Consider the following 27,649-nt stretch of genomic DNA (forward strand, 5'->3'; position numbering starts at 1 on the left):
CTGAAATTAAGGTTATCATTCTTGTCTTCAATACAATCTGTGTGATCACAGTGAATGTTCTTAGTAAGGTGAATATACTGATATGACAGAACAGCAGTTAGTGACTGAAAGGTTGTATTGTGTCTCTTCTGTTGGACGCATGATTTATTTAGTTATTTATTTTATTAGGATTTATTTACCGCCTTTTTGAAGGAATTCACTCAAGTCGGTGTACAGTAAGAATAGATCAAACATGAGCAGGAGGCAATGATGAATTTTAAAGGTTTCCTGTGGTGCAGTAAAGAGTTTGCAGATGATTTAGGTGATTAATACATGAATTACTGCAATCAAGGAACAAATAAATTCCAGTGTTCAATCCAGAAAAAAAAATTCATGTACAAACATGACACAATGAAAACCTGAGAAGAAAGATGTATTGATAGAATTTTATTAAATCTGGAAGCCTGACAGTATTTAAATCTTGGAGGTGCAATAAAAATTCCAGTATGGTTTAGTGCTAATTAGCCTTCCAGCAGTTATTATCACATCCTAATTCATATAGTAACGCTGATGAGCCAAGTTGATAATTAAAATGCAGTGGTATTAAGGCAGCTGCAGAGAGAGAGAGAGAGAGAGAGAGAGACATTGTTTAAAAAAAAAACAATAAGCCATTGAAGTCATCCTAAATTCAGATACTCTTGTTAAAACGTCAGCCTTGAATGGAAAGTCTTTCCCATTTTTGCATCTATGGTCTACTGTACTATTTTTCATAGATTGCATCTTTATTCAAGCAGCTTAGACAGTGCTGTTAAGTATTCAAGAAAAATAGTGAATGGCAAAAAAAGAAACGTGCTTTCTCATGTAGGTCAGCTTATTTAAGGATCAGATCTAAAAGTCATTCCTGAAAGAGCAATTTCAGACCTGGATTAAAATGAATAAAAGCTGGAAACAAACCAATTTGAGTACTATTCTTTTCAAGAACAGCTGCTTGGCGCAGCCTCTCATTTTCTATGATTTATATAAATAAGGTAGGCAGCAGTTTTTAAAATTTGATCCATAAACTGAATTTGCACTGGTTTCACTCACCTGGCTTTTATATATTTGGGAAAATATAAAAATTCAAGTGGATCTGCTCATTTTATATCGGATCTAGCGGTTCTTGAGTAGACCTAAGGAGTGGTTTAAAAAAAAAAAAGTACCCTGTTGTGGACAGCAGGGAGGTTCCACCTTTCCCTCCAATTGCAGTGGAGAAGGGAAGGGCAGCTCGAAGGTTTCCGAATGTTGACATGGAAGAAAATCTCTCCTGGTTCCAGGTCATTGAAGGCAGACCTGATTCTTCCCCCATTGCACTTCACGAAGAGGAGAAGACATAGAGGGGCATAATTGAACGTCGCCAGCGAAATAGGTCGCCGGCGATCTATTTTGGCGGCGGCGCAACAGCTGGCCGGAACCGTATTTTTGAAAAAGATGACCGGCCATCTTTTTTTTTTGATAATACGGTTTAGCACGGCCAAATGCCAGAGTTCGCTGGGTTTGTTTTTCAGCGATAATGGAAAAAAACTGCCAGCCATCTCAAACTCGGCGAAATCCAAGGCATGTGGTCATGGGAGGAGCCAGCATTTGTAGTGCACTGGTCCCCCTGACATGCCAGGACACCAACCGGGCACCCTAGGGGGCACTTCTAAAAATGTTCAAAAAATATACAAATAGCTCCCAGGTGCATAGCTCCCTTCCCTTGGGTGCTGAGCCCCCCCAATCCCCCCCAAACCCACTCCCCACAACTCTACACCATTACCATAGCCCTTATGGGTGAAGGGGAGCACCTACATGTGGGTACAGTGGGTTTTGGGGGGGTTTGGAGGGCTCAACACTTAGCACCACAAGTGTAACAGGTAGGGAGGGGATGGACCTGGGTCTGCCTGCCTGAAGTGCACTGCACCCATTAAAAACTGCTCCAGGGACTTGCATACTGCTGTTAGGGAGCTGGGTATGACATTTGAGGCTGGCATACAAGCTGGTAAAAAAAGGTTTTTATTTGTATTTTTTTAGTGTGGGAGGGGGTTGGTGACCACTGGGGGACTATGGGGAGGTCATCCCCCATTCCCTCCAGTGGTCATCTGGTCAGTTGGGGCACCTTTTTGAGGCTTGGTCATGAAAGTAAAAGGACCAAGTAAACCTGGCGAAATACTGATGAATGCCGCTTTTTTTCCATTATGCGCTGAAGCCGGCCATCCGGTAGCTACGCCCATGCCCGCCCATGTCCCGCCTTCACTACGCCGACGACACGCCCCCTTGAACTTTCGCCGGCGCGGCAACGGGAAAGCGGCGATGGTGTAATAAACGCCGCTTTCGATTATACCGATTTCGCCGCTTTTGAGAGATCACTGGCGATCTCCTGATTTATGTCGGAAGATCGTCGGCGATCACTTTCAAAAATAAGCCTGATAGACTCCATGAGCAGGGCATGGAATTGATTGGCTAATGGGTTGACTCCTGAAGAAGCTGATACTGAAACGGAGGCTCTCTGTAGAGTGAGCCAAGACGTATGAGCCACATCTGAGATAAGTGCCCTCTTATAAACTACACCAAAATTGTATATGAGCACTAGTATTGCACTAAATATGAGACATAGTTGCTACTGCTTCTACTAGCTCATATCTATACCAAAGGTTTTTTGACTAGTGAGGAAGCTTACACAGCGTTCATCTCGAAAACATTCAAAGGGTGAAAGCCGAGCATCTGAAATCTTTCCTCCGGTTATACTTGCTCATATATAGAATTGAATGTACTCAGCAAGTACCATTAAACTTCACGAAGAAAGCAAGAGTAGAAATTTGTACATGCTGTAGCACGAAGCCAGGACTCTGTTAGCACAACTCTGATGACTTGGCCTCATCTGTCAAGTGCCTCTGTATAAACTGTAAGCACCTTGAGCTTGGCACAAGGTCTTAAGTACAGAAGAAATATGGCTGCTCTTTGTCAGCTTCAGTCTATCATCAGGTTTCTGCCAAGCTGATGCTGAGCTACTACTGGTGCCTCCACATTGTATTTGCAGATGTGTTTTCCACTTTCCCTAAACAACACAGAAATAGAATACAGAAGGTTATAGAGAAGGTGAAAAAATGATAAAGGGGATGGGACGACTTCCCTATGATGAACAGCTGAAGAGGGCTAGGACTCTTTAGTTTGAAGAGGAGATAATAGGGGAAATGTGATAGAGGTCTATAAAATACTGAATGGGGTGGAATGGATAGACGTGAATTGCTTGTTTGCTCTTTTCAAAAATACAAGGATTTGGAGACACACAATAAAGTCACTAAGTAGTGAATTTAAAACAAAATGGAGAAAATATTTCTTCCCTCAACATGTAATTAAGCTTTGGAATTCATTGGTTACCAGTCAGTTTTCAAGTGCGGTATATGATTCTCGTTTTAACTTTTATTATTATTAGGATTTATTTACTGCCTTTTGAAGGAATTCACTCAAGGTGGCATACAGTAAGAATAGATCCAAAATGAGCAATAGGGAATTATAGCAGTAAAAATATTCAACTAACAATACAAAGTATGGCATGGTATACTACTTGCAATGTCAACACAATACGTAATGGAACATTATAATTGATAGTGAAGGGTAAGGCAAAGTTGTAACATACAGATAGATGGGTAAGAAAGTAGGAAGAGTTAGAAAGTAAGGTGATTGATTTGAAGAAAGCTCTATGCTTTGGCACCCCCACTTACCTAGCTACTTTAACCATTCCGTATATCTCTTATGAGATCCTTCAGTCATTGAACGATCATAGACTAGTCCAATCTGGCCCTAGAATGGCACATCAAGAACAAACCAGGAAGTATGTGCTCTTCTTTATTGCTCCTGCTGTTTGGAACAATCTTCCTCTCTTAATTCGCAGTGAATCTTCGTTCCCCAAATTTAAATCGTTCATCAAAACCTGGCTTTTCTCCCAGTCATTCGATGCCCTCTCTTGATAAGGTCTGGGTTCAATACCTTCCTTAGGTTTCTCCTTCCTTTCTACCCCATCTCCTGACCTTCCCTGTTGCTTCCAGTTACTTCTACATCTGGTATATCTTTTTTATTTTAATATCAAAAATTGTAGTTCCTTTCTTATTTGTGTTTTAATCTGTACACTACCTTGTATTTCTTGTCAGATTTGTACGGTATAGCAAATGCCAATAAAGAATTGTCAGAGAATATGTAAAAGCACATAGCTTAGCATAGTAACATAGTAGATGACGGCAGAAAAAGACCTGCACGGTTCATCCAGTCTGCCCAACAAGACAACTCATGTGTGCTACTTTTTGTGTATACCCTACTTTGATTTGTACCTGTGCTCTTCAGGGCACAGACCGTATAAGTCTGCCCAGCACTATCCCTGCCTCCCAACCACCAGCCCCGCCTCCCAACCACCAGCCCCGCCTCCCAACCACCGGCTCTGGCACAGACCGTATAAGTCTGCCCAGCACTATCCCCGCCTCCCAACCTCTAGCCCCGCCTCTCACTAATGGCTCTGCTATCCAATCTCGGTTAAGCTCCTGAGGATCCTTTCCTTCTGAACAGGATTCCTTTATGTTTATCCCACGCATGTTTGAATTCCATTACCGTTTTCATCTCCACCACCTCCCGCAGGAGGGCATTCCAAGCATCCACCATTTTTCTTGAGTCTGCCCTCTTCAATCTCATTTCTACCGCCTTCGTTCTACCGCCTTCGTATCTCCAGAAAAGGTTCGTTTGCGGATTAATACCTTTCAAATATTTGAACGTCTGTATCATATCACCCCTGTTTCTCCTTTCCTCCAGGGTATACATGTTCAGCAGGGTTTAGAAAAGATTTGAACTGGTTCCTATAAGAAAAGTCCATAAACCATTATTAAAATGGGAAAAATCCACTGCTTATTCCTTGGATCTTTTTTTTTTTTTTTTTTTTATTCTGCCAAGTTCTTGTGACCAGCACTGACCACAATTGGAAACAGGATGCTGGGCTTGGTGGACTTCAGTTTATCCCAGTATGATGATACTTAAGTACTTAAATCTTTCTGTTGGACTAAATACTAGCTTCTGAATGCTTTTTATTCCCTTCATCAGGTCAGTGCAGAATGATGGTGTTGTGATGTAGTGAAATGAGATTACTTTCACTGTCAAGACTAATGAAGGTGCTACATGGTGATGCAGGAAGGAGCATTTTTCCATTGCAAGTCCTTACAATGGAATAAGTTACTGGAACATTCTGAGATTTTGATCTGAGATTTTTAACAGTTTTAAAAAGCAATTGAAAAACACTTTTTGTGATCAGGCATGTTGCAGTTGATGTGGAAAACTACTACTACTACTACTAAACATTTCTAAAGCGCTACTAGGGTTACGCAGCGCTGTACAATTTAACATAGAGGGACAGTCCCTGCTCAAAGAGCTTACACTCTAAAAGACAAGTGAACAGTCAGTCCGATAGGGGCAGTCAAATTGGGGCAGTCTGGATTTACTGAACAGTAAGAGTTAGGTGCCGAACGCAGCATTGAAGAGGTGGGCTTTAAGCAAAGACTTGAAGATGGGCAGAGAGGGGGCTTGGCGTAAGGGCTCAGGAAGGTTATTCCAAGCATAGGGTGAGGCGAGGCAGAATGAGCGGAGCCTGGAGTTGGCGGTGGTGGAGAAGGGTACTGAGAGGAGGGATTTGTCCTGTGAACGGAGGTTTCGGGCGGGAACGTAAGGGGAGATGAGGGTAGAAAGGTAGTGAGGGGCAGCAGACTGAGTGCATTTGTAGGTAAGAAGGAGAAGCTCGAATTGAATGCGGTATCTGATTGGAAGCCAGTAAAGTGACCTGAGGAGAGGGGTGATATGAGTATATCGGTTCTGGCGGAATATAAGAGGTGCAGCAGAGTTCTGAACAGATTGAAGGGGGGATAGATGGCTAAGTGGGAGGCCGGTGAGGAGTAAGTTGCAGTAGTCAAGGCGAGCGGTAATGAGAGCGTGGACGAGAGTTCGGGTGGTGTGTTCAGAGAGGAAACATTTTAGAGATTAGACTAGTGCAGGTAGAGCAGATTGTTTATCTCTGATATTATGTGTGTTTTTCCTGTAACCTGCCTACGTAATAAATGCTGGCGTCATTTTATATGCAAATATTTAGTGCTGCTATCCAGGTACAGCTCAGTACTGACAGCTGTATGCTAAATATTGGGGAGGGGGAGTTTAAAAATCTGCTAGGTTCTTGTGTCCTGGATTGGTAACTGTTGGAAGCAAGATACTGGGCTGGATGGACCATCGGTTTGACCCAGTATGGCAGTTCTTATATTCTTACCTTAAATTATCTATACGCTTTCAGCTTTATATGAAATCGGTTTTCTGGTAGAATTCAATAAATACATTTCACATCACTAGTGCATATATTTAAGTAAATCTGTACTATTATATGGCTTACTGCATTTTGTTTTATTTTTTTATTTTTATAAATATCTATCCATGATCTAAAATAGGAAACGTAGAATCTGTCAGGAAATTGGAATTGACATTCCCCCGTGGCTAGATAATTACAGCAGGCTTTCAGGCAGCTGCAGGGAGAATAAAAGTCAGATATCATGACATTTTGTGCTGCATTATACACCCCTGGCACTTCCTGCCACTCCCCTCCCCTCCCCCCTCTTCTGTCTAGCAGTGTCAATTTACTAGAGTCTGCAGTACTAGCCTGCCACACAGAGAACCAGCTGAGTCCCTGGAGTCCAGTCATCTGGTAATGCAGCAAAGAAGCCTGTCTGGGTCATCTCACTGGAGCTACTTGTAACCTTAGTCTGACAGAGAGAAAGGGCTAGTGGGTTACAAACTGGGAAGATGAAACTATTTTGCTATCTAGGCTCATACCAAAAGAGCATTGTAACGTGAGCAAACAAAATCAAACTCCCTGAAGTAGAAGGTGTATTATCCATTATGACTGTATGTGTACCAGTGGCGTAGCTACGTGGGGCCTGGGCCCCTGTAGATTGGGCCCTGGACCCCCCTGCTGACGACCCTCCCCTGCCGCCGCCGTCGCCTACCTTTGCTGTCGGGGGACCCCAACCCCCGCCAGCCGAGGTCCTCTTCTTCTGGCGCAAGGCTTTGTTCTGTTTCTGTGAGTCTGACATCCTGCACGTACAACATCTACACGGCTAGTGAGCCCTAATTTTTAGCACGCGCTAAAACCGCTCTTAGTAAACAGGGCCCTAAATTTGTTTAAAGATTGCTCCACTTAGGCAACTTAGCCAAATGTAGAACTTTGAGCTTTTTGTGAAAGTGAATCCTGAAATGTATTACATTAATCCAATAAAAGATTTGATCTTCATTTTTTTTTTAGCTTTGTTTTTCTATCTATTCATCCAATGAAAAGAAAATTAAAATAAAAATTACAGGGACCCTAGTCTTCCACAATACCATGGTGAGGGCCACAAAGTCTGGTCCTTTCTATGTAATTTCCCCAGTTCCCAAGGAATTGCTTTGGAAATAGCATCGGCTGCAAATACCGATACTGGCTTGGTGGTAGGGGACGAGCCACAGAGAACTCTTTAGAAAGGGGCTTAAATCATATTTCTTTCAGTTGGCCTGTGCTGTATAGGTTCATTAAATGATTTAAGATTTTATTGGTCTAAGTTTTTTTTCTTTTGTTTTTGTATTGGTACCATATTAATTTTTAGTTTGTTAGCTGTGAATCGCTAGCAACAGCGTGATTAATGGTATATAAAATTTTTAAATAAATTCAGGCCATGTCTCCTGCCTCTCCTCTGCAGTTTGGGGCCTGAATGTTGGGACACTGTTCTGACACCTGGTTGAAAACACATTTTTCTGGCCCTGACCTACCTAGGCCTAGGCAGCACTGCTGTCTGTCCCTTCTGCAGTGGACGAGTATCCTAATGGTTAGTGTAGTGGCCTGAGAACCAGGGGACCCAGTTTAAATTCCCATTGCAGCTCCTTGTGACTCTGAGCAGGTCACTTAACCCTTCATTGCCCCAGGTACAAATTAAGTACCTGTATGTAACCGCAGAAAGGAGGGGGAGGGACCACAGGAGGAGGTGGTGTACAAGTGAGGTATTTTGGAGATGTAATATGTGAAGGAGGGGACTGGAGAGGCTTTGTGGAAGGGGGACTGGAGAGTATGAGGAGAGTTGACAGATTAAAAAGGGATCAGCACTGGAAGGAGGGTTGTGCAACTGCAGGAAACTGGGGGCTGTACTAATACTGTATTTTGGCATGCCTGCCATCTCCATTATATATGGTTTTCTGTCATGCATATTCATTAGGAATATCTTGAAAACTTAACTAGTTGGTGGTCCCCCAGGACTGGTTTGACAACCACTGCTCTAGAGCATTCCTCAAGCTTCACTAGATACCTCCTCGTGTTCTCCACACCTTCCCTGTTGCAGATTTTGATATCTTCCACAAAAGGTCAAACAATTTAAGACTCATAATTCTGAGAAAAGCTGCTGCCTTTTCTTCTTATGAAAAAGAGCACTTCAAAATATGCCAAAACTCATTAAAATAGCAACAGCCACCCACAGCTGAGCAGTTGAAGACGTACTTCTGGCCAGCTTGTGCTGAAATGTTATTTTCAAGTGTTCTGGTAACTATTAGGGCTGTTTACATGGGAACGGCAACAAATATTGAATAAAAAGTGTAATCTGGCCTATGGAGTCCAGAAAGTGGTGCGCATACGAATGCTGGTTCTTTATCTGAATGTGAAAGCTTTTAGGAATTCTGAGAGCAGTTGAGAGCTGCAAGATGTGCTTCTCCTGAATGAGAAACACACTTAAAGCAAGGCCGATGCTGACTGAATGTCTCAGTAGTCTGCTGAGGCCCTGTCCAAACTGCAGACTCTTCCATGGGGGCAAGTTGAAGCTTGATTTTTTTTTTTTTTTAACAGTATCTCTTAAGGGATAAATTAGCAACAGGCAGGAAAGTTTGAAATGTAAACTTAGTGCTGTTATTTGTCAAATCTTCTTTTCCGTTATACAACATGTAAAATATCAGGGTGGGGCTGTTAACATACTTGAAGGGGCATTTTCAATATAACAGACGTTTATTGAACATTTTGCTCAAAACGTGTAGAAACTGAATAGGAATATAGCGATCTTCGAAACAGCAAAACATCAATTTTTTTTTGATAATGGCCACTTGCTAGATGTTTTTGTGTTCTGTGCATATCTCTTTTTGGTTCATTTTTGAAAAAGAAAAAAAAAATCCAAATGAGAAATGCACAAAATCAAGCCATTGATGTAGGAGGAGCCAGCATTCTTAGTAGACTGGCCACATAGACATCCCAGCAGAGCAGTGAGGCACCCTAGGGAGGGCACTCCAGTGGACTTCACCTAAAAGCTCCTAGGTAACAGCTCACCGTTATGCCCTTATATAGTGATCCCTCCAAAACACACCAAAAAAACCTATTGTACCCAGCTGTACACTGCTACAGTAGCCCTTGTAGAATTGTAAAAGGTGCAGCGAAGGGCGACTAAAATGATAGCGGGGATGGGACGACTTCCCTATGAAGAAAGACTAAGGAGGCTAGGGCTATACAGCTTGGAGAAGAGACGGCTGAGGGGAGACATGATAGAGGTATATAAAATAATGAGTGGAGTGGAACAGGTGGATGTGAAGCTTCTGTTCACGCTTTCCAAAAATACTAGGACTAGGGGGCATGCGATGAAACTACAGTGTAGTAAATTTAAAACAAATCGGAGAAAATTTTTCTTCACCCAACGTGTAATTAAACTCTGGAATTCGTTGCCGGAGAAAGTGGTGAAGGCGGTTAGCTTAGCAGAGTTTAAAAAGTGGTTGGATGGTTTCCTAAAGGACAAGTCCATAAACCGCTACTAAACGGACTTGGAAAAATCCAAAATTCCAGGAATAACATGTATAGAATGTTTGTACGTTTGGGAAACTTGCCAGGTGCCCTTGGCCTGGATTGGCCGCTGTCGTGGACAGGATGCTGGGCTCGATGGACCCTTGGTCTTTTCCCAGTATGGCATTACTTATGTACTTATGTACTTATGTACTTATATGTGGGTACTATAGGTTTTTGGTGGGTTTTGGAGGACTCACACTTTCCACCACAAGTGTATCAGAGTGGATTGTCCTGTTTGTCCTAATTAGATTGTAAGCTGTATCAAGCAGGGACTGTCTCTTTATGTCCAGTGTATAGTGCTGTGTACATCTAGTAGCGCTATAAAAACGATAAGTAGTAGTAGTAGGATTATTAGCCTGGGTCCCCTTCTCTACAGTGCACTGCACCGACCACTAGGCTACTCCAGGGACCTGTTTGCAGCTGTAATAACATCTGAGGCTGTCATAGGGGGGGTCAGTGGTTATCTGATCATTTAGGACTCTCCTTTGTGGCTTAGTCATTATTAAAATAGGCCTAGACCATGAGGTCTTAGTTTTAGTCCTGGACATTTTTGTTTTGTTTCATTATGGCTGAAAAACATCTAAGTCTTGGGGAGATAAGATGGCAACGGGGTGGGAGTGTTGAAGAGATGCTCCAAACCACGTACCTTACATTTCCTTTGAAGCAGTTTATTTTTCTCTCTCTGATGCCTAAGAGAAGGGGAAGGCAGAGAACCAGTCCTGTGGTCTCTGCTACACCGGCACCTGGTACTCTGTAGCATTTCTTCGGTCCGGGAATGGCATCGGGTGCGGGAACTCTATTGACGGAGAGTGCGTGGAAAGGTGAGATGCTCTCGCGTCCAGAGAATGAAACATCGCTAAGCCCCGAACAGCGGTTAGCTCCTCCCACGCTGGCAGACAAGCCGAGGAGGGACCGGGAAACCCCTAGTTCCCAAGAGATGAAGGGACCCCCTGGCGCGGGACCTAACTTGGAGGAAAGTCTGCCGAAGGTAACCGCACGAGGAGTGCTGGAATCAGAGGATGGAGGAGAAGTCTTGACTGGGGACCAACTAATGCAGGAAGCGAAGCCGGCAGGAACAATATTAAAAGCACATTTAGCAAGTAAGTCTGTTTTGGGGCAAAAACCAGACAATATTACCTTGGAAGCTATCTGAGAAGCCTTATAGAACCTAGAAACCTCATTATCTCAAAAAATTTCCTTATTGGTGGACCAAACTCAAACTTCCTTGAATAAAATACCAGTAATAGAAACTAAAGTACAAACTTTGGATAAATCTATGGAAAACAACTTGAAGGAAGTACAAAAGCTTCAACAGGTTCGAGTCAATTTAATCAAAGAAAACTTATATCTTCAGAATAAAATAGAAACACTGGAGAACGCTCAGCGCTCAAATACATTAAGATTGATTAACTTTCCAAAGCAGGTTTCGATACCTCCAGTAATAACTTTAAAAAAAATATTTGAATGAGGTTTTGAAAATACCAGAAAATGCATACCCTCCGATATAAAACATTTACTGTCTATTACCATATAAAAAAAAAAAGGAGAAGGAACAGTTGGAGGGTCAAAGAACTGAACTATCATTTGATGTTTTGAACTTCAACCTAACACAAACTCTAGAAGATGACAATATAGGATTAGTACCATTGACTTTAATAGTTTCTTTTGTCCTACAGCTGGATAGAGATTGGATCCTCAAGCAATTTTTCCTTCATAGAGACCAGCTCTTAATGAACTATAAAATAAGAATGTTTCCAGATGTCTCTAGAGCAACCCAGAGAAGGCGAAAAGAATTTCTTAAATTACGTCCCAAGGTGTCTTAATTGGGAGCACTTTTCTGGTTAAATTTCCCGTGCAAATGTGTAGTAAAATTGAATTCTGTTAAATATGTTTTTTTTTTACTCCAAACAATTTAATCTCTTTTTGGATTCCAAAATAGCTTTGTTACCTTCAGATCAATCAAGACTAATTGTAACATCTAGTCTGTGAGAAAATTATAAATTCCTGGATCTTCCCCACCCCCCCCCCCCCTCCCCATAACCTTAATTTTTCCTTTTTTTTTTGAAAATTTGTATCTGTTTCCTGGATATTGTGATAGGCCTCCTAAGTTGTGGACTATAGATGAATAATATGGATATATTTTCATTATCATACTGTTAAGGATTAGTATAATTGATTTGAATCTTTTTTTCCTTTTATTATTGCCTATGACATGTTATCTTTAAATGCGGGATGGAAAAATGTTTAAAATTATTATTAATCCTTTTCTTTTCCTGTAAATCATCTTTACCAATTCAAGATGTTCTTGAAATTATTGTAAAACTTTAAAAAATAAAAAACAAACAAACATCTAAGTCTTAAGAATGCCGAAATCCTGCCCTTAACACATCCCAACACGTCCCCTTGAGATTTGGATGAACTGCAGATGAACAGCACAGAAAAACATCGGGAAAACTGGTTTCAAAAATACCGATTTGGACATTTTGGCAAGAAAAACATCCATCTGCCGGTTTATGCCACCTTTTAAAGTTTTACTCTTTTGAAAATGAGCCCCAGAGCATACAGTATCATTCAGAGTACATGTAAAGGTCTGCTTGATGCTGGTATTGCGTCTGACCAGCCTTTGGTTAAAAAAATAATTGTTGCCCCAAATCATTTTAGCTTCTAGAAATTGCATTAGTTGAAAGCAAACTTTCAGTTGTGTAGAATTGATGTGATGGGTTGTTTCACAATGTGCATGTGTTTCGCTGTAGTTGTGGGCAGGCATTCCCAGGGACATGTTTAGGTTGGAGAAATATAAGGGCTGACCCGACCACTAGGCAGTCACCTAGGGCGTCATAATTTGCAGGTAGGGAAGAATGGAGGTAGCAGAACAAGAGAGTAAAGCCAGCTGGGTGGAGCAGCATGGCTGAAAGGGATCTTCACACCCCGCCGGCTGAACAGAGACTCAAATTAGCCAGGTGTGGCAAGGGGAACTTGTGCTGCAACTCCTCTCCCCCCCCCCCCCCCCGGTTCTTCCTTTAACATTAACAACACTACTTGTATTCCGCGATATACCTTGTGATTCAATGTGGATCACACAATGATGAAACTGGACATTTCCAGGAAATACATCATAATGGGGTCCTTTTATAAAGGCGCACTTGCGTTTTTAGTGCACACTAAAAATAAGGATGCACTAAACGCTAGAGACACCCATAGGAAAATATGGGTGTGTCTAGCATTTAGCACCCGCTAAAACTTAGTTTGCACTAAAAACACTAGCGTAGCTTTGTAAAAGACCCCCTTAGTTGCCTGTACATTTTCTATCTTAAACTGACAGATATATAAACCACTATCTTAATCAGAAGAATTCAAGACCTACTTCCTGAATAAATAGGTTTTAACTTGTTTTCGAAAAGATAATAAATTTGTAGCGGAAAGTAGAGAAGATTGAACCTCTTTATCAAGACAAGCAGCTTGAAATGAAAAAAGATTATCTAATAACCTTAGTCTTTTCAAAGTCTTAAAAAAAAAAGGGTAGCTAAATAAAAGTCATGGTTCTAGTATTCCTAGATTTTTGTGAAAAAATAAAATAATAAAATATTGTCGGGCTAATCCAAAAAGAACCATATAAGATAAGGCAAAAATGAAACAAAACTTAAAACATAACTCTGGCATATACTGGAAGCCAGTGGCTTTTTCTGAAATATAATGTAATACTGATATCTCTTCAATGAGTCTATCAGACGGAGCGTAGTATTCTGGATGGACAGTAACTTTTTCAATAATTATTTAGAAGACCCCAAATGAATGATGTTACAACAGTCTAACAAAATAACAGAGATTGAACTATAAGACAAAAGTAGTCTTGCTCGAAGTATTTGCGCACCCTCCGGAGATAGTACATAATAAAAAACGCCTTTTTTGAATGAGGGTATTTACCTGAGTTTCAAAAGATAACCTAGTATCCAATAAAACTCCCAACACTCTAATAGTGGATGAAAATTGATATATAACCTGATTGATCCTTACACTATTTTCCTCTTCACCTGCAGAGTGACTAATCAAAAGAAATTGTGTTTTTCTGAATTCAGTTTAAGCTTATGTATTTTCACCATGATTCCAAAGTATTATGAAGGTTATGAAGTAAAACTGCACTGTTATGTCATCTGCATAACTATAGAAATACCCAACTTTTCTAGAGCATGTCCTAATAAATACATATAAGCATTAAAGAGTAGTGGAGGTAATGGTGAACCTTGTGGGACACAGATAGAGTTACTCTGTCTGATAGTTTACCATCCATCTTTACACTATAGGTACGATATTTTAGGAATCCAGTTACACTTAGCTCTCCCAATATCCGAAGAAGAATATTATGATCTACCGAATCAGAAGCACTAGATAGGTCAAATTGTTTTGGGCTTTCTTCCCTTCACAAAGAAGTTTGGGGATGTTATCAATAAGTGACCCAATTACCATCTCAGTGCTCAAGTTTGACCTAAATCCTGATTGTATGGGATGCCCAGGCACAATCCTCCCACTTTACTTCCTAATGCTCAAAGCTAATAGCATATATCTTTTGCATACTATTAGCTTTGAGCACGAGGAAGTTGTTCCAGTGGTAAACTCTGGCGTTGTTCCGTACAGTGCCGGAGTTTTGAGCATCGGTGCTGAACTGCACTTTGCAACTGCAACCAGGCAAAACACTTTGAGTCTGGCAGAGCAAACACCTCCTGCAGCATTTGAAAGGTTTTAAAATTCTCATAATAATTGTCCCAAGAGCCATATCTGCTGCCTCTGCCAAACCGGCCAATGAACTGGATTACCCTGTATCTTTGGATTATTCCAAATAACCAACGTAGAATTCCCATCAGCATTTCCCCCTTCCTCCCCTCCTCCTCAAGCCTCTGGAAAGCAGTCACAGTAGCCATAATCACTTTCCCTTAGAATAGGTGCTCATCCCTGCCAGATAGGACAAAAGAGTGGGTGACACTATGGAGTCTTCCATCACTAGCCAAATTGGCTTCTTCTGCAGGCAGTGCTCTAAAAACCAATATCCAACCTGCTGTCAACCCTACGCCAGCCCAAACGCATGACCCTGTATTTTTTAGCATTAAACCTTAGTTGCCAAATTCTGGATCACTCTTTGAGTTTAGCTATGTCCCTTCTCATGTTATCCACACCGTCAAGGGTGGCTACCCTGTTGCAGATTTTGGCATCTAGTTATGTTTTCTTGCTGCAGGAAAAGTGGGAATGCATGGTACTGCCCCTTATTGTGATGTAGTATTTCAAGTTATTGGTCCAGTATATGCTAATTTTCTTTGCACAGTTCAAAACAAATATTCCCTGGAGCCTCAGATGCTAATTAGATTTTCCATTTAATGGCAGTTTAATTAGAATAAAACTTCTCGTTTGTCATTGTCTGTTATCATCATTTAAATTGTTTGGTTTGGCATGACCATCTGGGGCTTACAGAACTGACAGAAGGAAGACTGTGTCCATTGTGTTCTTATGTTCTACATCTTAAGTGTTGTGTGCTGTTCTGGTCACCCTATCTGAAAAGAGGTACTAGAAAGGGGGGAAGGGAAGAGATTTTCAGTTTTGCGTGTGCCTTTTTTCAGCAGTAGCTCAGTGAGTTTTGTTCAAGTTCACTAGGTATTTTCCTGTCCTTACAAGGCTTAAATCTGTTAGTGAACAGTTAAGTGACTTGCCCAAGGTCATAAGATGCTGCAGTGGGATTTGAACTTGGCTTCCCCTGGTTCTCTCTGCCCGCTGTTCTAACCATTAGGCTTTTCTTCCACTCAGAGGAGAGTAACAGAAATTATGATGAAAGAGAAACAGATTAGGGCTCGTCAGCATAGTGAAAGACAATTGAGATGGGATATAATAGTTTTTTTAAATCATGAGTGGGGCAGAATAGTTACGTTGGGAATAGTTGTTTTAACCTTTCAAATAACTCAAAGGGGGAGGCAAAAATGATCAAGGGGATGAAACTCCTCTCATATGAGGAAAGGCTTAAGAGGTTCAGACCCTTCATCTTGGAGAAGAGAAGGCTGAGGAGGCGGGGGGGGGGGGGGGTATGATAGCGGTTACAAAATCTTGAGTGGAATAGAAAGGGATAGTTATCTGGATACTGGCACTGGAGGAGTGGCCTAGTGGTTAGGGTGGTGGACTTTGGTCCTGGGGAACTGAGGAACCGAGTTCAATTCCCACTTCAGGCACAGGCAGCTCCTTGTGACTCTGGGCAAGTCATTTAACCCTCCATTGCCCCATGTAAGCCGCATTGAGCCTGCCATGAGTGGGAAAGCGCGGGGTACAAATGTAACCAAAAAAAAAAACCCTCCAGCTCCACCCCTGAACCACTGTGACAGTATCTGGATAGCGCCAAGGCAATCAGTAACGATTTTTAGTAGAATTATCCGAGTAATGTTGCTGAAAACCAGTGGTTGCCCCAGTGAGTATCACTTAATATCGGTAGGAGCTGCCTCTACCTGGATAAGCCCCCCCTAATATCAGACACTAAATTTTTAGGAGTAATTAAGTTCGTGCAGTTTTCTGTCCCCCCCCCCCCCCCCCCCGATTAACCTGCTGAAATCTTCCTATGCCCCTCATTTTATGTAGTCTGTGGAATGAATTAAACATGTGCTCATCGTTGGGTTAAGCTCATCTTCCTAGGCTTTGGATGGCCTATTGTCTAAACTTTAATACTTAACCTACTTAACCCAAGTCTCTTGTGTTGCATTTAAGGTTTGAAAACAGAGGAAAACATTCAAAATGCTGAACAATGAAAGTTTGAGGCCAGGTTTACGGATTTTTGCAAGATGTTAAATATTGTTAGGAATTGAATCTGATTGTGTTCAGCTGAAACTCCTTCGCTGGAGACTTGCTTGCACAGATGGTGCTTTCCTTTCTGTCTGAAATGTGATGCTTTTTAATTTCCCTGGGGTGGGCTTAGTGAATGTAGTCAGGGCTTTCTTTGTGGGCATTTGTCTTCTGTTAGTCTGATTTTGCTTATCTGAAATTGAGTTCGAATGGATAAGAGCAGTAAGTGACCACCTTTAATACCAGATGGGAGCAAGCACGTTCAATCATAGGTGTCAGTCACTCTGTAGCAGGTAATTGCAGTATTGTTGGATATTTCTCGTCTAATAGACAGAAATAATGAAAGCTAATCAGGGATGCTGGGGGGGGGGGGGGGGTTGGAAATAATGGGGAGTTTTTAGAAATAAATGAGTTTCCGGAAGGTAGAGATGGAACGATAGCCTTTGTTTGACCCTTGTGCTTTCTTGAAACTAATCTTCATCAGACATTGAGTTTGGATAGAAGAAACCTAGAGGTGCACTGATTTGCCCTTGACATAGCTTTCAGTGTGGCATTGGCCACTATCCGTCCTCCTTCTTAGCTTCACAAAACACAGCTGTGGAAACTTTTTCATAGCAATACTTCCAACCATTTTGTAAGCAATTAAACTAAAACAAATTAAGAACATAAGAATAGCCATCCTGATTCAGACCAATGGTCCGTCTAGCTCAGTATCCTGTTCCCAACAGTGGCCAATCCGTTCACAGGTACCTAGCAGAGATGTGTGGTAGCCGTGTTAGTCCACTCTTAAAGGTTATCAATAGAAATCAAACAAAATAAAACATGGAAAAGAAAATAAGATGATACCTTTTTTATTGGACATAACTTACCGTATTTATCGGACTATAAGACGCACTTTTTTCCCCCAAAATTTGGGAGGAAAATGGGGGGTGCGTCTTATAGTCCGAATGTAGCGATTTCCCTCCCTCCCGCCCTCCCCCCGATTTCGGGATCGCCCGCCCGCCCTCCCCCCGAGTTCGGGATCGCCCTCCCCCCGGCCCTGTCACCACTTCTCCCTACTCACGTCACGCGATCTTCCCTGGTGGTCTAGTGACGTCGGGGCAGGAAAGTGCCCCCTCTTTCCTGCCCAGCGCGCAGCTCTCCGTCCTCCTGTATGCAGCCTGATGGTCTCGGCGAGATTCAAAATGGCCGCCGAGACTTCAATTCTCGGCGGCCATTTTGAATCTCGCCGAGACCGTCAGGCAGCATATAGGAGGACAGAGAGCAGCGCGCTGGGCAGGAAAGAGGGGGCTCTTTCCTGCCCCGACGTCACTAGACCACCAGGGAAGATCGCGTGATGTGAGTAGGGAGAAATGGTGACAGGGCCGGGGGGAGGGTGATCCCGAACTCGGACAAGACGCACCGGAGCACCTAGGTTTTAGAGGAGGGAAAAAGGAACATTTTTTTTCCCTATTTCCCTCCTCTAAAACCTAGGTGCATCTTATGGTCCGGTGCGTCTTATAGTCCGAAAAATACGGTAATACATTTCTTGATTAGCTTTCGAAGGTTGCCCTTCTTCCTCAGATCGGAAATAAGCAAATGTGGTAGCAGATAGTATATATGAGAGAAACATCAAAGCATTACTTTGACAGTCTGACAGAGTCCTGTTTGTTGGGTGTCAAAATATTCAATCATTCTTATTTCAAAGGTCTTACGTTCCTGTATTGTTTTAAAATTACCTTTCAGTATTCTTACTGTGAAATCACTGGTGCAGTGTTCTAGTCTTGTGAAGTGTTGGCCCACAGAGGTGGGGGCCTGACTGGCACCGGCTATTTTCATGTGATGTCTGTGCAGATTGAATCTTGTCTTAAGCATCTGGCCTGTTTCTCCAATATAGCATCCTTCGTTACATATCTTACACTGAATGATATATACCACATTGGAAGATGAGCATGTAAAATAGTCCTTTATATTGAATATTTTTCCTTTGTGAATGACTGTGGGGTCTTGTGAAATGTTTTGGCATAGTTTGCAGCTGGCCAACACTTTACAAGACCAGAACACTGCACCAGTGATTTCACAGTAAGAATACTGAAAGGTAATTTTAAAACAATACAGGAACGTAAGACCTTTGAAATAAGAATGATTGAATATTTTGACACCCAACAAACAGGACTTAATAAGGATCTGGGTTTTCTAACTCATTATAAAACATAAAGCTGTATTTCTCTGTTTATTACCCTCCTTTCACCTACCAACACCCATTCTGTTAGAATATCAATGAAATGCTTTGATGTCCCCATGCATACCCTCACCCTCCCACTCTGTCAGACTGTCAAAGTAATGCTTTGATGTTTCTCTCATATATACTATCTGCTACCACATTTGCTTATTTCTGATCTGAGGAAGAAGGGCAACCTTCGAAAGCTAATCAAGAAATGTATTAAGTTATGTCCAATAAAAAAAGGTATCATCTTATTTTCTTTTCCATGTTTTATTTTGTTTGATTTCTATTGAGGTACCTAGCACAAACCCAAATAGTAGCGATATTCCATGCTACCAATTCCAGGGCAAAAAGTGGCTTCCCCATGTCTGTCTCAGCAGACTATGGACTTTTTCTTCAGGAAGTTGTCCAAACCTTTTTTAAACCCAGATACGCTAACCGCTGTTACCACATCTTCTGGCAACGAGTTCCAGAGCTTAACTATTCATTGAGTGATAAAACAGCAGCTGCCTTTAGATTGCTCATAGTTTCAGCTTCTCTCTGTTTCTTTTTAGATTTTCTTTCTTTTATCTTTGTCCCAATGTCATATAATTTTCTATGCTTTCTTTTTAATAAATGCAAGGGAGGAATCCCCTCAGTGTAGCATGGCAGGCAGTGTAGTACATGTTTGTTTTCCACTTGATACACGGCCATTTCTAGCTTGATACACAGCGGTTTACAGCAATAACATCATGATAGAAAAGAACGCTGTTACATCATAGGACAGAATAACATTCAGACAAGACTATTTGTACAAAGGGTTTCTAACCATAGAAACAGTGGTTATTTTCATTTGTCGAGATTGGAGCCTCAAGCTGGAGCACTAGGAGGGGGAAATATTAGAAGCTGACGAAAAATAATATATTTTCAGTAGAACTTTAAACTGACAGAAAGAAAGTTCTGACCTTAATGGGGGGGGGGGGGGGGGTTGGTTTGAGAAGGTGCAAATAAGGGAATTGGAGAAGGAATGGGGCAGGGGGGGTTGGTTTGAGAAGGTACAAATAAGGGAATTGGAGAAGGAGTGGGGCAAGAGTGGGTGACAGAATCAGTGGATGGAAGAGAGTGAGTGGCAGGAGGTACCTAAGTAAATGACAGAGAGAAGGAATCAGTTTTGGAAGGAGTGTACACAAGTCTTGCATCTCCTTTCCTCTCCTCATCCTGGATACCTTCTTTCTCCCTCCTCTCCTCAATTCTGCTCTCTCTCTGTTTACTTCAAATCTCCCTTCTCCATCTCCTACCTTCTTTCACAGCATTAATCACAGTCTTCTCCCTTTCTACTCTCAAAAACAAGAACCAAATTGGGCATGTAATAAGTGCAAGAAAATGACTTTATATAAAGTGAAATACAAATTTGTTCTTTAAATATGCAAGTTTTTATGCAAATGTACCACAGAATCTTCTAATTCTTACCACAAAATCTACCTTTGAGCTGCCTCAGGAAACTGGCAGATAATGGTAATGGTTGGTGGATTTTCTTGTTCTGAAGAAAGAAAGATCTGAAGTTTTAGTACAACTAAACAGAATAGTCTGAGTACATTGTGAAGCATAATGTGTTGTTGTTTTTTTTTTTTAATCATAATGGATTAATTCAGTAAAATCTCTGTCTCTCTCTCAAAACCATGCTATATGGCCAGAGCATGCTTAATCGCTGGTTGTCAAGTCTCTACCATGCCAACATATAGGCAGTAAACATGATGGAGTCTTTGGTTATAACCATATATCAACTCTTACTGACAGTATTCAATTTACCAGTCAAGATGTCTTTCCCTCTCCCCTGAGCTTCACAGCACTCTCACTCACAAGTGACAAACAGGCTCATTTTCATAAGAGAAGGACACCCATCTTTCTACACAAATTTGAATATGGGCATCCTTCTCACAGGGTTGCCCAAATCGGTATAATCGAAAGCCAATTTTGGCCGTCTCCATTGTGGGGATGACCAAAGTTCACGGGGGCCTGTTGGAGGCGTAGCGAAGGCGGGACTTGGGCGTGCCTAACACATGGAGTCCTCGACCCATAATGGAAAAAAAAGGGCGTCCCTGATGAGCATTTGGACGACTTTACCTAGTCCTGTTTTTTTAACGACCAAGGCACAAAAAGGTGCCCGAACTGACCAGATGACCACCAGAAAGAATCAGGGTGATCTCCCCTTATTCCCCCAGTGGTCACTAACCCCCTCCCACCCTCAAAAAAGATCTTTAATAGTATTTTTTGCCAGCCTCAAATGTCATACTCAGGTCCATTACAGAAGTATGCAGGTCCCTGGAGCAATTTTAGTGGGTGCAGTGTACTTCAGGCAGGCATACCCAGCCCCCCCCCCCCCCCCACCTGTTGCACTTGTGGTGGTAAATGTGAGCCCTCCAAAACCCACCACAAACTCACTGTATCCACATCTAGGTGCCCCCTTCAACTGTAAGGGCTATGGTAGTGGTGTACAGTTGTGGTAGTGGGTTTTGTGGGGGATTTGGGGGGCTCAGCGCACAAGGTAAGGGAGCTATGTACCTGGGAGCAATTTCTGAAGTCCGCTGCAGTGCCCCCTAGGGTGTCCAGTTGATGTCCTGGCATGCAAGGGGGACCAGTGCACTACAAATACTGGCTCCTCCCACGACCAAAAGACTTGCATTTGGTCGTTTCTGAGATGGGCGTCCTTGGTTTCCATTATCGCTGAAAATCAGAAACGACCAAGTCTAGGGACGACCATCTCTAAGGATGACCTAAATTTCAGGATTTGGGCGTCCCCGACCGTATTATGGAAATGAAAGGTGCATGTCCATCTTGTTTCGATAATACGGGTTTCCCCGCCCCTCCACCAGGACGTTTTGCGAGTCCATCCTCAGCAAAACTTGGCCGTCCCTTTCGATTATGCCCCTCCACGTGATCTATAACGGTGCAGTTGCCGAAGCTTCACCTCTGTTTTGCCATTTGCGGGACAAAGACCATAGAAGTCTGTTTGGCTTTGGCCATAGTTACCGAAGCACAAAATAACATACAATCCCATACATTTTTTTAATTCACTCACTGTTTTTTTGACTCTACCTTATCTCCCTCCTGGATGTGTTTTCACAAACTGAGAAGTTGGTGCTTCTGTAACAGTGGGTCTTCAGCCCCAAACTCCACCCAGCCTCCAAGGAGGGCAGATGGCCTTGTTGGTCTGATCTTTGGGGAGATTTTTGGTTTGGGATTGGAAAGCTCATCGTGGTTTCATGTGGGAAGGTGCTTGGGATTATCTTGAGTTTATTGGGGGGGGGGGGGGGGGGATGGGTTGAAATCTCAGAAGGGCCATTCATGTTTGTTTTTTGGTTCCTGGAAGGTCAGTTGTGTTTGTTTTTTAATTTTTAACATCAAAACCATTTAGCCAAAGACATTAGGATTGTACATTCTTTAGCACACATTTGGCCTTAAATTTAGTGCATGCTAAATTGATTTAGTGTGTGTTAACCTACAATTTAGAGTGCAATAAGTTGATATCGTGCTTTAAAGCTTTTTAATTCATTGTAAAAAAAAATGTTTGAAAAGATGCCATAAAAAGGTCTTAAAATTGGGAGGACTGCCAAATTTAAAAAACGAACCATAAATTTGTATTCTGCACATATCCATAACTTAGTGTAACTTTTTCCACCCTCTTCCCCCCCCCCCCCCCCCCCCACACAGGTATCCAGTGTTCTCCCTAAGACCGTTTGATGGGCATACCAGTACTCCCCTGCCCCCACCTAGCTTCTCCTTCCTGCTACCCAGATTGCAAAAATTTCTGGGGAGAACACTAATATCTATCCTGTTTTAGAAAATCTGAATTTAATAAATCCCGGAAAATTCCAGATGAATATGAATTTTTGCAATTCTGTTCAATTTGCCATTTCCGGATTTTATGCCACCTGGTCACTTCCTAACAAATGTACTTGAGAAAGTCAAAGTAATAACAGGTCATTGTTCTTGGCTGGGTTGATATGAAGGGGAAGGGAAGTACAGCTGCCTGTGTTTATTTATAGCTACTGCTTGTAGTGATTCCAGCCTTTTTTAAAGCAAGTTCTATTTGTAATGTTTTAGGCTTTCGGACAGGCTCATACCAACCACAAGAAAGTTGCAGCTGATGGGGAGAGCCGAGAGGAGACCCTGATTCAAGAGTCTGCCACCAAGGAAGAGTACTACATGAAAAGGTGCTGGAACTGCAGACAGAGCTGAAACAGTCACGGAACGTCCTTACCAACACTTTGTCTGAGAACGAACGCTTGAATTCTGTAGCGCAAGAACTGAGAGAGGTAAGGGGACGATAGATGCATGAGCAAGAAGTTCTTCTGCTGCCCAGACTTGTGCCTCTAGAAAGCTAAATAGTAATGTGTTTCCAATAGCTGTCAACCCTAATCCCCTAACAAGGCAGTATTAGTGCTTGCACTCAGCAAGTAATACTAGATAGGAATTGCAAGCAGAAGAAGTAGCCTTGAAGTACCTATGTTCCCGTTATCTTCCAGCACCATGCGATAGCTGTTCTTCCTTACAATGGCATCTAGCAGTCATCATGTTCCAATGATTAGTCATCAGCAGGTAGGGGCAGAATGACCATATGGGTAGCTGGGCAGTACCTGAGGGGCCCAGTGCCTCCCCCTCTGCACACTAGGGCTCTTCTCACTGGGCCTACTTTGAAGGGCTCTGGTGGTCTAGTGGCCTCTTCAGGGAGGGGGACAGGAAAGAACCCCACTCTTTCCTGCCCACTGTGCTGCTCTGTCCAGCACCACAGCATCTTCAAAATGGCTGCCGAGAATTCCTGTGGTAGTTTTACGAGACTACTGAGACCCGCAAGACTACTGCAGGAAGTCTCAGCAGCCATTAAGAAGAAGCAGTAGTGGCAGGAAGGAGTGGGGCAGGAAATGACCCCACTCCTTCCTACCATTAAGAAGAAGCAGTAGCGGCAGGAAGGAATGGGGTCCTTTTCTGCCCCACCTCAAAGCGGTCGCTAGACCACCAGGGTTCTTCAAGGTAGGCCTGGGGGGCTGTAGTATGCAAGTGGGGTGCTGGAAACAAAGGGGGATGGTGGGGGGGCCCAATGACCTTTTCTGCCTGGGGACCCAATGACCCTTTCTGCCTGGGGGCCCAGATCACTGTCAGTCTGGCCCAGTCAGCAGGAGTGGTATTGCCAAGCTGAAAGAGTTCATGGTAGGGGGGAGGTGGGTGGCAAGTTGGCTGTGTACTTGAGCAATACTGAGGGAGTGAAATGGTAAGTGTTTTGGTTAGTGGTAAGGCGAACACATATCTGTACGTAAATATACAGATGTGTTTGCTTTAGTTGTACATAAGTAATGCCACACTGGGAAAGACCAAGGGTCCATCGAGCCCAGCATCCTGTCCACGACAGCGGCCAATCCAGGCCAAGGGCACCTGGCAAGCTTCCCAAACGTACAAACATTCTATACATGTTATTCCTGGAATTGTGGATTTTTCCCCAAGTCCATTTAGTAGTGGTTTATGGACTTGTCCTATAGGAAACTGTCTAACCCCGTTTTAAACTCTGCTAAGCTAACTGCCTTCACCACGTTCTCCGGCAACAAATTCCAGAGTTTAATTATGCGTTGAGTGAAGAAATATTTTCTCCGATTTGTTTTAAATTTACTACACTGTAGTTTCATCGCATGCCCCCTAGTCCTAGTATTTTTGGAAAGCGTGAACAGACGCTTCACATCCACCTGTTCCATTACACTCATTATTTTATATACCTCTATCATGTCTCCCCTCAGCCGTCTCTTCTCCAAGCTGAAAAGCCCTAGCCTCCTTAGTCTTTCTTCATAGGGAAGTCGTCCCATCCCCGCTATCATTTTAGTCGCCCTTCGCTGCACCTTTTTCAATTCTACTATATCTTTCTTGAGATGCGGTGAGAATTGAACACAATACTCAAGGTGCGGTCACACCATGGAGCGATACAACGGCATTATAGCATCCTCACACCTGTTTTCCATACCTTTCCTAATAATCCCCAACATTCTATTCGCTTTCCTAGCCGCAGCAGCACACTGAGCAGAAGGTTTCAGTGTATTATCGACGACGACGACACCCAGATCCCTTTCTTGGTCCGTAACTCCTAACGTGGAACCTTGCATGACGTAGCTATAATTCGGGTTCTTTTTTCCCCATATGCATCACCTTGCACTTGCTCACATTAAACGTCATCTGCCATTTAGCCTCCCAGTCTCGTAAGGTCCTTCTGTAATTTTTCACAATCCTGTCGCGAGTTAACAACTTTGAATAACTTTGTGTCATCAGCAAATTTAATTACCTCGCTAGTTACTCCCATCTCTAAATCATTTATAAATATATTAAAAAGCAGCGGTCCTAGCACAGACCCCTGAGGAACCCCACTAACTACCTTTCTCCATTGTGAATACTGCCCATTTAACCCCACTCTCTGTTTCCTATCCTTCAACCAGTTTTTAATCCACAATAGGACATTTCCTCCTATCCCATGACCCTCCAATTTCCTCTGTAGCCTTTCATGATGTACCTTGTCAAATGCCTTTTGAAAATCCAGATACACAATATCAACCGGCTCCCCTTTGTCCACATGTTTGTTTACTCCTTCAAAGAATTGAAGTAAATTGGTCAGGCAAGATTTCCCCACACATAAGCCGTGCTTATTTCTATTTGTTTTGAGTGCGTGTTTCTGTTGGTTCTACTTGTATGCCACCTAGAATGCTTTTATTGATAAATAGGCATGAGTAAAACTTCATTTAAACAAATAAAATACAGTGAGTGTGATGGACCGTTCTTCTCTACCTTGGCATATGGTCTGTCAGCAAACCTAACAATAGCATACGTATATCCTTGGAGCTATGGAATGAAAATTTTGAACCAAAAGACTTGTCTTGCACTCAGAGAGCATAATGCAGCTTAAAAAAAAACAAACAAACTATTAAAACTGCCAGTTCTTCACTGAACAGATTTTTTTATTTTTTTTTTGTAAGAACCAGTTTTATTGCACTTGAAACATTTTGGTAGAAAACACAGTAGTCAGAAACACTAATTGTGACCAGCCTTGCACAGCTTTATCTGGTCGGGCAGTGGCCATAGAGGACCGGCCACGGTCATCCTTTTCATTACACCCTGTTTCAATGCTACTTGGAGTTAATTTTGCATCATGTTAGCTTTCACTCAGAGATACAGCATGCAAATGCAATCATCATCAATACAGCGAGGAAAGGGGAAAACCGAGAGGTTACATCATTTTTTCCTCTCAGTAGAAAAGTAGAAACACTTCTGCAATTGGCAGTCATGCACTGGTGTAGTTGTGTATCCTGTTGGACAACTGAGAAAAAGATTAGCCCAACGTATTAACTGAATGGAAGTTTGCATGGCAATGCTTTACAAATGGGAAACATCAGGAAAACATGAGAACATATTTTGCTCTTCTTCCTCCCTTCTCTCTCTCTCTCGCACTCTCTCTCGCACTCTTTCTCTCTCGCTCTCTCATTTTAGAATTCTTGTTTACTTGCCCTGTTCTTTTAAAATCTAAATTGAAGGCCAGCTGTTGACATGGTTTGAAACTTACATAATGGGTGTGTTTTAATGTTGTTTTCTTCTGTTGTGTCTTTTTTTTTTCTCTGCTCTCTATTGGCTGAGTCACAGTTGTTTCTGTATAAGATCCAGCATTAAAATAAAAACATCTGGGCTGACTCCATCTTGAAGAACTAGTTTGCAAGTAAAGGTACACTGCCGGGGTTGTCAAGATGAAAATTTGAAAGGTTCTAAAAAGAGGTGGGAATTGGTTTGTTTTGTTTTTTTTCATTCAGTGCATAATTAAGCTCTGGATTTTTGTGGTAAGAAGGTTTGATAAGAGTTAACATAGCTAGGTTTTGAAAGGTTTTAGACAAGTTCCTGGAGGAAAGGTCCATAAACTATTAATGGCCAAGTAGACTTGGAAAGCCAGTGCTTATTCCTGGGCATAAGCAGTGTGCTTTTTGTTTTCTAGCAAAAGAGGTGCCGGTACTCGAATGCTAGGCAACCCTTCAGGAGTGGGGTGATCACTGAGGGACCCACTCCATAATAGCCAGGCCCCCTGCAACCAGTCACAGAATCTATTACAAGACAGAATTGGTATATAGATCCTGAGCTCTATCATTAAAACTTGGGATCCAACCCTTACAGTGGGCACAGGAGGAGGTGACTTACTTGGGGGTAAGGATTCCTGTGGATTTGCACTCATTATATTCACGAAATATGGTACACCTGAAGAGGCGGGTGGCCCGGTCCCTCCAGGGTTGGCAGGACCTTCCAGTCTCATTGATGGGCAGAGTAGCACTCTATAACATGGTCCTATTCCCTGTGTGGATATATGCTTTCCAAACCTTGCCTATGTTTCTGACCGCTAGGGATGAAAAATGGTTGAAGGCAAAGTTAAACTTATTTTTGTGGCAGGGGAAACGGGCGCGCATGACCATAAACAGAGCCATCCTCCCAAGAGTTAAGGGGGGACTGGGATTGTTGGATCTTCGCTTGTTCTCTGTGGCAAGTAACATGCGCCACATATCGGACTGGTTTAGATCCACTGACCACTTCTCCCTCGCAACGGCAGAGACTAGCTGGTTGGGTTCCCTACATTTTTCAAATTGGCTACATCAGGGTCAGAGACCATCCTCGAGTTTGGGAATGGCGGGCCCAGTGCTTTGTCCATTACGACAGGCTTGGAGATGGTTATGTAAGTTTTTTAGTCTTAACAAATCGACCTCTCCCTTGCTATCGCTACGGGGCAACCCGGAGTTCCCAGTGGG

At 42.5% G+C, this 27,649-nt stretch overlaps 1 protein-coding gene across 1 annotated transcript in view; it reads left to right on the top strand.

Moving 5' to 3' along the window:
* Positions 1–27,649, top strand: part of BICD2 (BICD cargo adaptor 2) — a 219,943-nt gene that overhangs the window by 95,134 nt on the left and 97,160 nt on the right. The window contains 2 exon segments of the mRNA XM_030208392.1: positions 22,944–23,046; positions 23,049–23,155. Of these exon segments, the coding sequence (XP_030064252.1) occupies positions 22,944–23,046; positions 23,049–23,155 (210 nt within the window).

Source organism: Microcaecilia unicolor, chromosome 6 (assembly GCF_901765095.1).
Source record: "Microcaecilia unicolor chromosome 6, aMicUni1.1, whole genome shotgun sequence".
Taxonomy (NCBI): domain Eukaryota; kingdom Metazoa; phylum Chordata; class Amphibia; order Gymnophiona; family Siphonopidae; genus Microcaecilia; species Microcaecilia unicolor.